This window comes from Amphiura filiformis, chromosome 12 (assembly GCF_039555335.1).
Source record: "Amphiura filiformis chromosome 12, Afil_fr2py, whole genome shotgun sequence".
In the NCBI taxonomy this organism is placed as follows: domain Eukaryota; kingdom Metazoa; phylum Echinodermata; class Ophiuroidea; order Amphilepidida; family Amphiuridae; genus Amphiura; species Amphiura filiformis.
In genome coordinates this window covers 43,918,335-43,932,988 of record NC_092639.1, presented here as the reverse complement: position 1 = coordinate 43,932,988, position 14,654 = coordinate 43,918,335, and the positions used below count along the sequence as shown (strand labels likewise).

Here is a 14,654-nt window from a genome sequence, read left to right as displayed (position 1 = left end):
CATTTTTAGCGTCTCAAACTAATATAGTTTGCTAAAGAAAGATATTTCCACCTCTGTAAAGCACATCGTGTGGGTCTATATATTATAGTTTTGTCAGAATTTCCGTTTTATTTTACCCTTTTTCCCTCCATGCTCCAAAATGTCAAATTCAGTACTTTAAGTCGAGAGCAACCAGCAGAAATAATCGATATTTCCATTGTTATCATCCAGGTATCTTTTCCATTGAAAGCCAGGATTGCCCGACCAGGGAAAAAGGGTAAAATAAAACGGAAATTTGACAAAACTATAATATATAGACCCATACGATGTGCTTTACAGAGGTGGGAAATATCTTTCTTTAGCAAACTATATTAGTTTGAGACGCTAAAAAATGAATTCTGTAAAAAGCTCACGGGCGAACTAAAGGCCTATAAAAATCAAAAATATCACACTAAAAGACACAATTTGATGCTTAATTTTAACACCAGGGTTTTTTTTTAAAATGTCCATCCAAGCACTATGTTTTTATTTGACATTACTGAAGAAAAAAATTTTGCTTTATATTTGACCGAGAAAATAAATTTCATAGCAAAAAGGTGTATCTCGGAATTGTGTTGATTTTAACATGTATCGATCGACTTTTAGCGCGACTAAGCAGAACAAAAGAATCGGTTGTCCTGCGTTTAGACTGACTATTCTGTGCTCAAATAATACTAGTCACTAACCTCAACAGCGAGTGGAAAAATCATACGCAGTCACAACAGCCTGGCATCTTCTCCTCATGATGCTCACCAGCCTGGTCAAACGTTACTGTAGGATGGCATTCCATTCTTAAACTAGGATTCGTCGCAGGTCATGCAATGTGGTTGCATTGGCTACTTTGGCACGAACAGCACAACCAAGGACTAGGTGGTCCCACAAGTGTTCAATCGGGTTGAGGTCTGGGCTGATGGCAAGCGATTCCATTCTCTCTACTCCCTTACCGTATTCTGTAGGTAGTCGCTGATTTCCCTGGATATGTGAAGATGCGTAGGCTTCTTGGAGGATTGCATTAGGTCCCAAATTGCGAAGATATGGGATTGCAGCTTGCTGCACAGAATAATGGTCAATTGTGTGTACTCAACCGTGAAATTGTTTCAATTGTAAAGGGGAATAAAAAATTAGTCCATTGATATGCAACAAAATATAAACATGTCTCAAATGATCTGAAATATATGTGTTTGACAAACTTATCTTCCAGTTGGATTTAACGTACTCATATTCATCACTATTATTTCGTTTGTTGACCCCGATCACCGAATCGTTAACGTACACGGCATTTCCTGCTGCATTAGACGGCTGTGTATCGTCAGCTGTTTTACCAATGCCCTGATATGTCGAGTTCTCATCCTGTTCAACTTTGTATTCCACATAGCCATCAGAAGATACCTGAATCTGGCCACTTGGTCCCGCGATATTGACTCCTTTCTTACTCAAAGATGTAGAAGTGGTCTTAGAGTTTTGCAAGGCTGTATTTGCATTTGCCAACGATCTGCAAGAAGATTTATAGAGATCATTCTGTGTTATATAATCTATTCTCTAATTTATTGCTCTGCTCTACTGTACTCTCCACCCTTTCTCTAAAACCTGGGTACCCTAATCTTTTAACCACACGTTCTCTACTCTGCTCTGGTCTACACTACAGCCTGTCTCAAAAAATTGTGCAAGTGAAAAGCGCCCTCTTTGGCAATTAGAAAATACCGGTGTGTCATGATGCTTACATCAACGTCAAGGGCACAGTCTTAGCTCTCAAATACCGTTTGTTCTGTTCCATTTGCCTTTTGAAATCTCGAGATATGTTTAGTTAACAACGAAAGGAAAAAATCACGATTGTGCCACTTTTACTAGGGAATAGGGCTGTACATGTAAATCAATGATAGCTGATGTTGATGCGTCGAATAAACTTCCCCCCGGCGCTCGTGCATTAGACGCATCTACATCAGCGCGCGTGCATTATTTTGTCTAATTTCATTAATTTGTCAAATTTCATGAACTTGTCTAAGTTCATTAAGGGATCTGGAATGAGCGTTTTGAGCGTTTCGACAGTATTTGGGGGGGGACATGAGCACATCAGACATATCGAATTGCATTCTGAATACGAAGAATGTCTTTCTGATATCAAGTAATTTTAATTTTTTGAAATTCACGATATAATACAAATTTTATTATTAAAACTTATTAAAATTTGATATTTTTCACATTTTTGATATATAACAGTCCTCGAAGTAAATTCTATAAATCTAATGATATTTTCTTAAAGTGTATGTAGCTGGGAGGAAAAGCCGACGATCAATTGAAAATTTGACCTTTCATTTTGAAAATATGGATTTTTTTTCCAAAAAGACCTAATTTTTTTTTGGTGTTTTGGGAAAAAATTCATATCTTCAATACGAAAGGTCAAAATTTTCAATTGATCGTCGGCTTTTCATCCCACCTACATACACTTTAAGCATAAATCGTCAGATTTATAAAGTTTACTTTGAGTACTGTTAAATATCAAAAATACCAATTTTTAATCATTTGCCATAAAATGTGTATTACACTGCGAATTTCAAAAAATCAAAAATTATTTGATATCAGAAGGACATTCTTCGTATTTAGAATGCAATTCGATATGTCTGATGTGCTCTAATGTCCCACAATAAGTACTCTCCAAACGTTCATACCCCAGCCCTTAACCTATAAGTGTAAAATATTTGCTTGTCTTTTAACATGTCTTGAGTGACAAAGTGAGCAGTATTTACCATGATAAAATCATTGACATTGACAGCAGAATGTGAAATATTTATTTATCTTTTAATTTGTCGTAATTGGAAAAAGAGCATCATTATACCTGTATCATGATAAAACAGTAAAAACAATTTTGTATTGTTGTGCAATTGCCAGAGAGGGCGCTTTTCACTTGCACAATTTTTTTTGAGACAGGCTGTAGTCCACAACTTCATAGACCGAGACTGCGCTTACCTGTAACCAGAATGACATACTCGATCGACAACCAGCTGGCCGTTCCACTCCTGATGTTAGATCTTTCAGCAGGTTTTGATACTGTTGATCACGGTATCCTCCCATTAACCTTTTTGGGGGCCCTGGGCCAGGCCAAAATTTGGAGGCCACAAAGTCATGGTGAGGAAGGCATACATGTGTAGATTGTGCACTCAGGCGTGACAAGTTTTGGTTTACGTATACTATCGACAGTGGCGGCGGAAGCATTAAATTGAATTTAGATGAAGCCGAGCATATACTGTTCTGATTTTACAATTAACAAGCGCGCAAAATCAATATCAGACTATTTTAAATCAAAAATGAACATAAAAATTGCTATATAAAAAGGCTATTGCGCTCGAAGCGCGCAAAATTTTGCAATTTTACCATATTTTGGGCCAAAACATGGATATGTTTTGGATGCGCAGGGCAAGTTTGGGGCCCCAAATTTTGGGGGCCCTGGACCCGGGCCCATCTGGCCCAATGGTAAATCCGTCCCTGTATAATCCTTCTGGAACGGCTCGCTGGTGATTTCGGTATCAAGGGTAAGGTGCAAAACTGGATCAAGACATATCTTGAAGGTAGGAATGGTAGAGTTTACATAGATGTAGTTTTTTTCTGACGATAAATACCTAATTTATGTGGTCTCCCATGGCTCTGTTATCGGCCCAAGCTTTTACGTACTACACCCGGATAGTTGGTCAAATCATTAAGAGTCATCATCTACTTTACCAAATTTTGGTTTGGTAGAGTCCGGGGGGGGGTGAAGCGAAATTGATATTTTTATCAAACTTTATTATCTTCACTTTATTAATGATAAACAGAAAGTAAGACTACTGACCGTATTTTATATGCCATTATAGCAATGACAATCAACATCAGTACAAGCAGACATGCAAATACTGCTATCATAGTTGTATTCGCACCCGAACCTAACAAATTGGATACAATGATATGATACACATTATTCTAACAGCAGATGAAGCAAGAGTTTACATAGATGGAGATTTCCTGACGATAAAAACCTCTTGTACGGGGTCCCGCGGGGCTCAGTCATCGGCCCCAGCCCAGGCTTTTACGTACTACACTACATTTTACAGTCTTTGAAAAGACGATAGTTATTGCTCTGTGATTAAGGGGATATAATACCCTGATTTTCATCAGTACCCATCTTCTTTATTTTGTTGCAAATTGATGAAGTATTTATATATGTTCATCACCTCATGTCCTGAACTTATAAAATATCTCTACATACAAAGTGCTTTTTAACCATTTTAGAAAATCATTTTAGCCCTATATATTTTTTTGTTTACTGTATCCTAGTAACTGAGATGTGTGTTTCATAACAAACCATAATTTATTCTATCCAACATGTCCAAGTAGAATACATGAATAGAATACATTAAATCCTTTGTTATACTATCTATAGAAATGTACTCACTGATTATAACACTGAATAAATTAAATAGGCCTAATCTCTTCCACATAGACAATTTAATACTATACCATGTATGTATCTTCTATAATGTGTTGTTAGGAAAAGAGATTAAAAAAGGATATAAGGTCATCAAAGGTCAGGTTATAGGTCAATTGGTTCAGGTCAAATTCAGGCATCAATTTTGAATACATGTGATAGTCTGTGATATCATACATGTCATAATGAGGCATCAATTTTGATATTTTGTCTGTTACTGGATATATAATGGAAATGTGTGAGGTGGATATACTAAGATACCTTGGGATGTAAATGGTGAGTACAATTTAGATTGCCTAGTTGAGATGGATTGGGCAAATAAATATAAAATAGTTACCAAAATCACAAAAATGAAGCTTACGGAAAACTACCTAATATGGTGGTATAGGTGACAAAAATACAATCTTTTTCAACATTGCTGTAGTGTGGTTGTGGTAACATGTTTAATACCTATGGCTTACTTAAGTTTTAGTGAAATAGTGTCGCAAGTTCAAAATACAAAATATAGCTCAACATCGAAAATAGAAGCATTTTAACCGGTTCGTTTTTGATAGTTGTGGAGCACCAAGTTCATGAAGTCATAAAAGAAATCAGGGACCACTTATTCCCATTTTACATATCAACATTATTTCCCTAATGTGTTAGCAACACATATCCAAAATTTTAACGAAATCCGTTGATAGTTAGCTTTCCAAAATGAAGTGAATTTAAAACATCAGTGATGTACCACTTTTTGTTTTGGCTTATACCATTAGAAGCATGTACGCTTCATTGATACTGATGCCACCAATTGAACGAGAAGATTTGCCCCTTCATTTTGCATACCACTTTGTCCAATTTATTTTTCTCATTTCTTCACAAAATGCAAAAAAATGCAAAAAAAATGCAATGGGTGTAGTACCCCCTTGATTCCTTTATGATTTTAAAATAGTTTATACATATTGCTTTCTCTCATACACGGTTCCCGTTTCTATAGACTAAAACCGACTTTTAAAATAGTGAAATTACTGATTGACTGATTCACCTCTTTAGAATTATTAAAAAATATATTGCTTTCATATTATTTTGTGACAAACCTGTGCTTAGGTTGGTCTTGGAACCTGAGGTAGGATCTGATACGGGAAGTGCAACATTTGTTCCCATTGACCACGATACAACTTTCGTCTAGATAATGAGGTAAATGAAAGAAAGGCAGGTTACATTAAGCAAGTTAAGATCAAGAAAATCAAATATATGACCCAGACCCCAGAGTTTGTTATGGTATGTAATCAGTGGACTTCGGTTGTATATATAAATGCGCATATATAAATGCGCACGTGACCAGATGGCCAGTGCCATGTTCGTGTTACCTCACTGTCAATCACTGAAATTGCGATTACAGTTCCAGGTGGTGGCCGCATTGCATTCTCTAAATTCAGTAAATTTTCATCGTCAACCGTGTAATTGAATGGGATTATTTTGAAATTTTAAAACGCTTGAAATATCACAAACAAATAGGCCTATGTTGATAAATAATATAAATACAAGCTAAAACCTTTGGAGTTCGATAATGAACCCCACAAAATTAACCGACTATATTGGAAAATGCCATACGGCCGGGCGGTTTCACATGTTGCCGGCTCGATCATGTCATCCGCCGCCTGCACAGTTCTGACCTTAAAGCCAATCATGTCCCCTTTCATACTTTCATGCCGTTGCGACAAGAGGCATGACTTATCAGCCATTCACAAGTCTTGATTGTGTCTGTTTGCCTACAATGCGCGTGTGTCACGCCGCTCGGCGGCAAGCAGCATGATAGTATGAAACCAGCACTACGTCATAGATATGGCCAATTGGCACGCCCATTTAGCACGGAAATTATGAAATATAAGTTTGTAAATCAGCTATATCTAGCTTTTCCGTAGTTACACAGCCGTGACGTTAGTCACGGCTGTGTCTTTTTTCTTACAGGTTCTTTCTTCTTTCTTTCTTCTTTCTTTCTTCTTTCTTTCTTCTTTCTGCCGACCACTACATTTGCTCTAGCACTTACATGCTTACGCCGATTTTGACCTAACTTAGACACAACCATCATTGACCTTGCCCCTACAGGTCATATGAAACTCGTAGTGTCAAAGGTCACGCAGGGGTCATAGGGTCAAAACGTGATTTCAACTCAAAATGCTTCTTCTCCTACAGATTACGTATGACGGTGACCCCACTTGCACACATGCATTACTATTACCCAGTGTCTATGGGGTCCTCACAGATTTGGGGTCAAAGGTCATTAAGGGGTCACTTCCGGTATAAAACGAAAAACCTTCAAAATTTTTATTTGCTAACAAAACATAGGACAGTAACGGTATGTTCACACATAAATTGTAATTACCCTGTGTATATGTGGTATTTTTGTATTTAGGGTCAAAGGTCATTAAGGGCCACTTCCGGTACAAAACGAAATACCTTTAAAATGCTTCTTCTCCCACAAATTACGTAGGACAGTAACACCACTTGCATACATGCATTGTTATTATCCAGTGTCTATGGGGTCCTCACAGATTTGGGGTCAAAGGTCATTAAGGGGTCACTTCCGGTATAAAACGAAAAACCGTCAAAAAATTTTATTTGCTAAGAAAAACATAGGACAGTAACGGTATGTTCACACATGAATTGTGGATACCCAATTCATATGTGGTATTTTTGTATTTGGGGTCAAACGTCATTAAGGGGTCACTTCCGGTATAAAACGAAAAACCGTCAAAATTTTTTATTTGCTAAGAAAAAATAGGACAGTAACGGTATGTTCACACATGAATTGTGGGTACTCAATTCATATGTGGTATTTTTTATTTGGGGTCAAATGTCATTAAGGGGTCACTTCCGGTCTGAGACGAAAACCTTCAAAATGCCCTTCTGCCACAAGTAACATAGCAAAGTGGTGCCACATGCACCCATGCATTGACATTAGCCAATGTCTATGGCCGTTTTCATATATTTTGGGGTCAAAGGTCATTAGGGGTAACAACACGGCTGTGTTCGTGGGTTAGACCACAGCTTAGTCTAGTTAATTTTTTTTCCGTGATGGAAAACGTTAATAAAGAGTTTATCTTTCGGGTCAAGTTATTTTACCCTTTGCAATCAATGCCACTATTTTGCAAAAGCAATTTTCCTTGCGACCTGTCATTTTCCCTATACTTTTGCACGGGGAGTTTATGTACATCCGGGTACCTTATATCGTTTAATACGGTATGGCGACTTGTAGATGTCACGTGCGCATTTATATATGCGCATTTATATATACAACCGAAGTCCACTGGTAATGGACACACAATACGAAATATAGTTAAGGATATTTGTCACTTTACTCTGGGCCTTTGACTCTCATCATGTTCATGGTCCATTATTATCTAATCCACAGGAATATGAAAAAATGACGGTCCAAGTGTTGTGTGTGTTACTATATTAATTATCTGTAGAATTAACTATTATTTTTTTAAAAGAAAATTACTTCGTAGTGACAGGTGATGGAGGCACTTTGCAAGTAAACAAACAAACACACCAAGAACATACCGTGCTGTTGATGTAACTATATACCGCAATATACAGCATGTACGTATATCCTTCATGAAGTGGTTCATTTGAGTATTCTCCATACATTCTATCATCTCCTACAATGAATATGGAGTCCATCATCACGTCTGCCTTTGGTATTTCTGCTGCCACATAGGCATAATGACCATAGACACTGTCTATTTTCTGCTCAAACGAAATTGTATCATTTTTCTTCGTGATTTCCAGTTCGACTCCCACCAGATAGCCACTGTTATAATTTTGAAAATTAAATCTAATGATTAAGTCCGGTTCATATAATACAGTAATTGGTATTGGGGAATTTATGACGATGGCGATGAATGCTATTAGAAGACAACATAGTTATTACATTTCCGACAAAATACGTATTTGCATAGGACGTGCAAAAATGCCGATGTTGATGGGCTGTTCTTGTCCCTAGGAGATATTTTTCGTGAAAAGTCCTTGGAAATTTGTTAGATTACACATTTTTAACGGTTTATTCAACCGATCACGGATTTTTGTCTCCTAGTATGTTGTTTCTGAAGTTTTTGATGATGCTATTGATGACTTATCCAGGTTATATCGAATAAAATATTACCTGACAAATTCAGAAGAACTCTGTGGAATTTCTATTTCCACAGTTGATGTTGATAGTTGACTTCTGCTGATTTCTTGTAATCTACTGGAAGTCGAAATGTCTAAATTAAATAAATCAAAATAAGCAGTGATGGGTAAACAGCACAAACGAGAGATTGAGCAAATGAAAAAGGAAAGTGAAAAAAGAAAGCACATGATGGTGTATCAATGGAAGAGAAAAACAAAGAGTTTAAGTCAAATGTGACCGTCCACGGCGAATGAGCCGTAAATTCCTCCCCCAGTCAATTTTGTTTTATTTCGTGTTTAAAAATAAACATCATAAACTTAAAATGGTATATCATTTGACTTCAAACGATATCCAGAAGCGGGGTTATGGTTTGATAAACTTTGCTCCTTCAACAAAATTATAGCTTTTTACGTTTTTACATGTGTCTCTTTTTCCATATTGCTGGCAATAAATATCAAACAGTCGTAATTGGCGGTCATTTCAAATCATCCCCAAGTCAACGAGGTGTAAGAAAATTGTTGGTTATGCATACCTGTACAAAATACAATGCCTGGTAACCCACCACTTGAACAGGATTTAGCCAAAGCAAACAAAGACCAGAGCTATTAAAAGTTCTATAGCCATCTAAGGTAGAAGCTTATTATCCACTTCAACAATAGGATTATTGATTAGTTTTTGACTTCAAAATGAGACGGATGTCGGGCCAGCTTAAGTTACCGATGAATATGACCTTCGTACACATTTTACACCGTAACTCAGAATACAATTTAGGGTATTTACGGCTCATTTGTGCTGCCGGGTCACAAATGGTTATTAATAGTCAACAGACGGAACAAAATATATGTTACTGGAGACTTCTCCTTGTCCACATACTTCGGAAATCGGTCACTGATCGTTTTTAGCTTGAATGTCCAGTATGAGAACGGGAAAACTTTACTGATGTATAGATGTTTCACTGCTTCAGATATACCAGGCTTATGCAACTATTTATGTTCCTGTGTGGGGAGCCTGTGCTGAATGTTAGTTATGGTTCAAAAATGGTGGTTTATAACCATCTTTGAATGCATAAACCAGCTGCTACAATACACCCCTGTGACCCGGCAGCACAAATGAGCCGTAAATTCCCTAAATTGTATTCTGAGTTACGGTGTAAAATGTGTACGAAGGTCATATTCATCGGTAACTTAAGCTGGCCCGACATCCGTCTCATTTCGATAGTCAAAAAATAATTGTTGAAGTGGATAATAAGCTTCTACCTTAGATGGCTATAGAACTTTTAATAGCTCTGGTCTTTGTTTGTTTATATTGCTAAATCCTGTTCAAGTGGTGGGTTACCAGGCATTGTATTTTGTACAGGTATGCATAACCAACAATTAACAATGAGAGAACTTTCTAAACCTCGTTGACTTGGGGATGATTTGAAATGACCGCCAATTATGACTGTTTGATGTTTATTGCCAACAATGTGGAAAAAGAGACACATGTAAAAACATAAAAAGCTATAATTTTGTTGAAGGAGCAAAGTTTAACAAACCATAACCCCGCTTCTGGATATCGTTTGAAGTCAAATGATATACCATTTTAAGTTTATGATGTTTATTTTTAAACACGAAATAAAACAAAATTGACGGGGAGGAATTTACGGCTCATTCGCCGTGGACGGTCACCCCTGTTGTTTAAAGGTCTTTTGGTATGACCAAAAGGGTGTTATCAAGGCATTGTTCAGGCCTATATGTTTACCTTCTTCAGTAACCGGATCAGTAGATTGTGTTATTATCGCAGGAACACTTCTACCGACATCTGTATGAGCTGCTACCTGTATTTCATATTTTGTCGATGGTTGGAGATTCTGAATCTCGAATGTCCTTTGCAGAGAATTTACCTCGTCGTGAAACTCAAAAGCAACAGCAGGAGCAAACACTGGGTCGTAAGGTTTGTCTATTATTTTTCCCTGCACCTGATAATAATTATTTAAAAAGGTAAGTGCGCTGCTGTTATTTACACTAATTTGAGTGTCCAGCGGTAAGGTATTCCAATTATTTCCGGATGACTAATGACAATGTATAATTTTTTGTTTCTATTCTCGTTACAAAACTTTTACATGTATTTCAAACAGGAGATATTTTGGCTCAACATTTTCTTAATTGTCCATTTAGGTCAATAGATGAAAAAAGAGACCCAGTGTCGTACACTATTCTGTATGGAGCACCCTAACGGGAACACTGCCACACGTTAATGTTTACCAGGGAAATTGATATGCAAACTTATTGTTGCTGCTAATAGAGAGACTCGTGATTCTAGTTAGAAACACTATAGCCTCAAGTATACGAATCGGTTCGCAAATACTGTAAAAAGGTTTTTTTTTTTAATCTTCAATTCATAACTTAGGCTAGAATTTTAAGAAATCGATGCTTACGTTGAGATGAATACAGATCTTTTACCGTATAAAAACTTACGGAGTATTTGATCATGCTATTTGTATATTCAGGATCTGTCCACGATATGTGTATCGACGTCTTGGATACATCTACGACTCGTACCATTGGTGCTGTAAGAAAAGTATATTAAAAATGCAAGATTACTGGGAGTTTCAATAGGTGACGAAAAACACATTGATTTTAGAAACTAAGTTATACACCTGAACTACTGGTATTTATTGACCAATAATGATAATAAAAACTGCTGTAGGCCTATACTGTTTAACCTGATAAATTTAAAACTGAATAAAGTTTTATTCTGCAAATTTAGATGCCATAATATTTGCCACGGTGTCCCTTTGTATAAAAACGATGCAGATTCGGTACACTTTTGGCTTCAGTTTTAACCGTTTCCGATGTACCAAATATGTATTCGCTTTAAGGGGGTACTACACCCCTGTGGTAAATTTGTGACTATTTTTGCATTTTTCTCAAAAGTTATGTATATTATTGGGGCAAGGAATCCAATTACTACACTGGAATTTCAGTGATTCAAGACAAGTGGTTCAGTTTATATGATCGGAAATGAGGTACATTCTTGCGGTACCTCTTTTCTTATCATAAATAACGAACCGCTTGTCTTGGGTCACTGAAATTCCAGTGTAGTCATTGGATTCCTTGCCCCTATAATATACATAACTTTTGTTACCACTGTGTTATTAGTTTTTGAGAAAATGCAAAAATAGACACAAATTTATCGAGGGTGTAGTACCCCTTAACCAACATGTCTTAACATTTTGATCAAATAAGTTTTACTTTGCAGCCTAGATTTAAGAGTACAATTATGGGTAATTTCAATTCCCTGGCACGTAAGGTAACAGAGATGTGATGATGAAGCAAAATATGCTACTACTACAATAAATTATAAATTAAAAATATCATTAGTTGTAAGCAATTATGAAAAGATGATGTATCAACCGTTTCTTGAAAATATCCAAAGACCTGGCAATTGCTTCCAAATTAGAGGAGCGTTGCCTGAAAAAGACCGGTCGGCAAAAGTTGAATGTTGAATGCGAAGTTTAACAAATTGAGGTGCAGAAAAAGATGTAAATTGTAAAATACATTGCCTTAAGATATGAATGAAATATCAGTAGTTACTTCTTGTATTGTATTGCTGGCTGATTTTGTCACATGTGCTATTTTTAAATTAAAAAATGGTATGATAAAGGAAGAACGCAACGAATTCAGCATGAAATCTCTAATTTTAGATAGGACCTATACACAAGTTATTTTCAAATGTTCAAATCAAACGACTTCTGCTTAATTAGCTTATGTAATATGTATATGGCATTTGCTAGTATGCATGAAATATCAGAAAAAGCTTTGCAATTTAAGTTACGGAATGATTTCTTAGATACCTTCTGGTTTTTCCATTGTAGTTATCACCATCGTGTGAGCAGGACCAACGCCTATCTCCGTTGCGGCTGCCACCGAGAAAGTATAGCTTGCTGACGAGGACAAATTTCCAAAGCTGACATACTCATCTGCTGTTTCATCGTTCTTTATGATCATACCGTTGTTGTTGGTGAAGGTGTAGAAGTAAGATACTATCGGACCGTTTCTAGACCCACACGGAGGGATAGACCATCGAAAACTGACTTTTTTGTATGATACATGGTACGTCTTGACATTAGACGGAGGGGATGTGGGGCCTGAAACGTTGACAATTATTAACATTATAAATTATAATGTTATTCGTCATCACCACCAACATGGCAATCATGCCGCTACCAACACCAACACCGCCTCCGCTACCACCGCTGCCACAGTAACGGTGGAATTGGCTATACTTAGGTGAAATGCACCAGGACGACGTAACGTACCTTAAGGGTATATTCGTCGGGGCTATTTGGCAGTTGGGACGTACAACTCACGACCTAGGTTTAAAAACAAAATTCTATGACGTAAATATGAAGCTGCTACGTGTCAAATACATACAAGTACACATGATATTATAAATGGCATTTTGCACCCATATTTATTCAACGACTCATAGTATTATCGAAATTAATCAAGATTTAAAATTCAAAAACCTGTAAGTAAATCAACCTAGTCTTCTTGCTAAAATGATCACATAAATAATTCTAAAACTGGTCATATTAACCATTTGGTATAGTTAGAAGGGCTTTCTATCATTTTTCAAGGTGTTTTAAATTAATACAAAAAAGGGCACAAAGCTGACTGAGTGCGCTTATTACAGCTAATGAAGATCAAATATAGAAGAGCCCCGTATCAGCCAGTATGGCATGAAAGCAAGGTGAATGAAATTGGTGACGGGTTGTCTCTAAGTAACTATCAAAATTGGAATTCCGTTGCAGACAGCTCGACACACATTTCGTACGTTTACCTTTTTTTTATATCCCTCCTCAAAACGCAAAAGGTATTTTGTAGTTAAGGTGGTACTTACGATGTGACAGTGTGGTGCACTCTAACCATAACCTTCTTTTCACCCTTGGTGAAAGGGTTGTGAATGCATAATACAATTACCTGATTGTCCAGTCATTTGTGACAATAAAGTTGACACTGTTCCATTCTTTCCACTTAGAACAGGGGTAACATAAACTATGTAGTTCGAGTTATATTCCAATCCTTGAATAGTGAGGAAAGATGACGTAACTTGATCTGCATTGGTTACAGGTTCATTCGACAGAGGCAAGCATTGATCACGATTGGTCAGTTGATAAGACACTAAATATTCAATTTGAAGGCAGGATTTGCTCTCTATGATATCAGGCTCCCACTTAACAGTCAGTGTATTTCCACCTGGTGTTGTTGACAGTTCTTTAATTGTTGACAGTTCTTTAATTGATGCAGAAATAAAAATAATTAGAAAGTAAGACGATATAAACAAAGGGTAAACTACGGAAGTTTATTTATAAGAACATGCAACATGCAATTCCTTACACGTGAAGTCATTATCTTGTAACAAAATGCTGGTTTGCTTGCTGTGTTGGGGAAACGCACCATACTGAAATGGAAATGCCTTGGTCTGAGGAAAGCATCTTGGTGGCATTTAAACATTTCCGTAACAAACTGTAAACGATATAGGCAATAATTCCAAAAATCTACCAAAATACCCCGGGTTTCATAATTGGAATAGACTCATTTGACTAAAGCCAAGTGATGGCGGATGAAAATGTATTCTTAACTTAAAAACATCTTACCTGGACATTGTTCTAAAATGTTGCATTTCCAGAAACCACACAGATACAGGTACATTGGAAGAAATGAAATAATGAAATTTTTTATTAAAAGGATAAAAAAAACACACATTTGTATAGTTTGATAGTTTTAATTGTTTTAATGAATAAGCGACTTAATCCCGTTCAGCACCAACATGACCAATGCAGGAAGGTTTAAGAATTAGGATATTTCACGGCAAGGTATTGTTTTATTTATAAGTTCTTAGACCAGTCATAACGGCGCATTTTGTTGTTATATTATGAACCGCATATCCTGGCATGTCAGTATCATATGAAGCAAACACAGGACACGTTGGAGGACCCGACTTATGCGAGAAGCTAAAAAGGCAGTGATGACGCAACGGGTG

At 36.8% G+C, this 14,654-nt stretch overlaps 1 protein-coding gene across 1 annotated transcript; it reads right to left on the bottom strand.

Annotated features, from left to right (window-relative positions):
- Positions 1 to 709: 709 nt before the first annotated feature.
- On the bottom strand, positions 710 to 14,323 carry LOC140166827 (uncharacterized). The gene is made up of 10 exons (XM_072190315.1): positions 14,269 to 14,323; positions 13,592 to 13,903; positions 12,463 to 12,756; positions 11,084 to 11,175; positions 10,368 to 10,584; positions 8,622 to 8,721; positions 8,021 to 8,270; positions 5,551 to 5,638; positions 3,842 to 3,932; positions 710 to 1,510 (listed from the first exon to the last, which is right to left on the bottom strand). The coding sequence occupies exons 1-10, from the start codon at positions 14,321 to 14,323 to the stop codon at positions 1,099 to 1,101; spliced, it is 1,911 nt and encodes a 636-aa protein (XP_072046416.1). The 3' UTR covers positions 710 to 1,098.
- Between the last annotated feature and the right edge of the window lie 331 nt (positions 14,324 to 14,654).

What these genes read in the sequence shown, in the direction of transcription:
- LOC140166827 (XM_072190315.1), bottom strand. Translation starts at nt 14,323, where the DNA reads ATGTACCTGTATCTGTGTGGTTTCTGGAAATGCAACATTTTAGAACAA. An exon ending in ATAGCATGATCAAATACTCC is followed by an intron (nt 10,585 to 11,083) that starts GTAAGTTTTTAT and finishes AATTATTATCAG; the next exon opens with GTGCAGGGAAAAATAATAGA. An exon ending in TGATCCGGTTACTGAAGAAG is followed by an intron (nt 8,722 to 10,367) that starts GTAAACATATAG and finishes TATTTAATTTAG; the next exon opens with ACATTTCGACTTCCAGTAGA.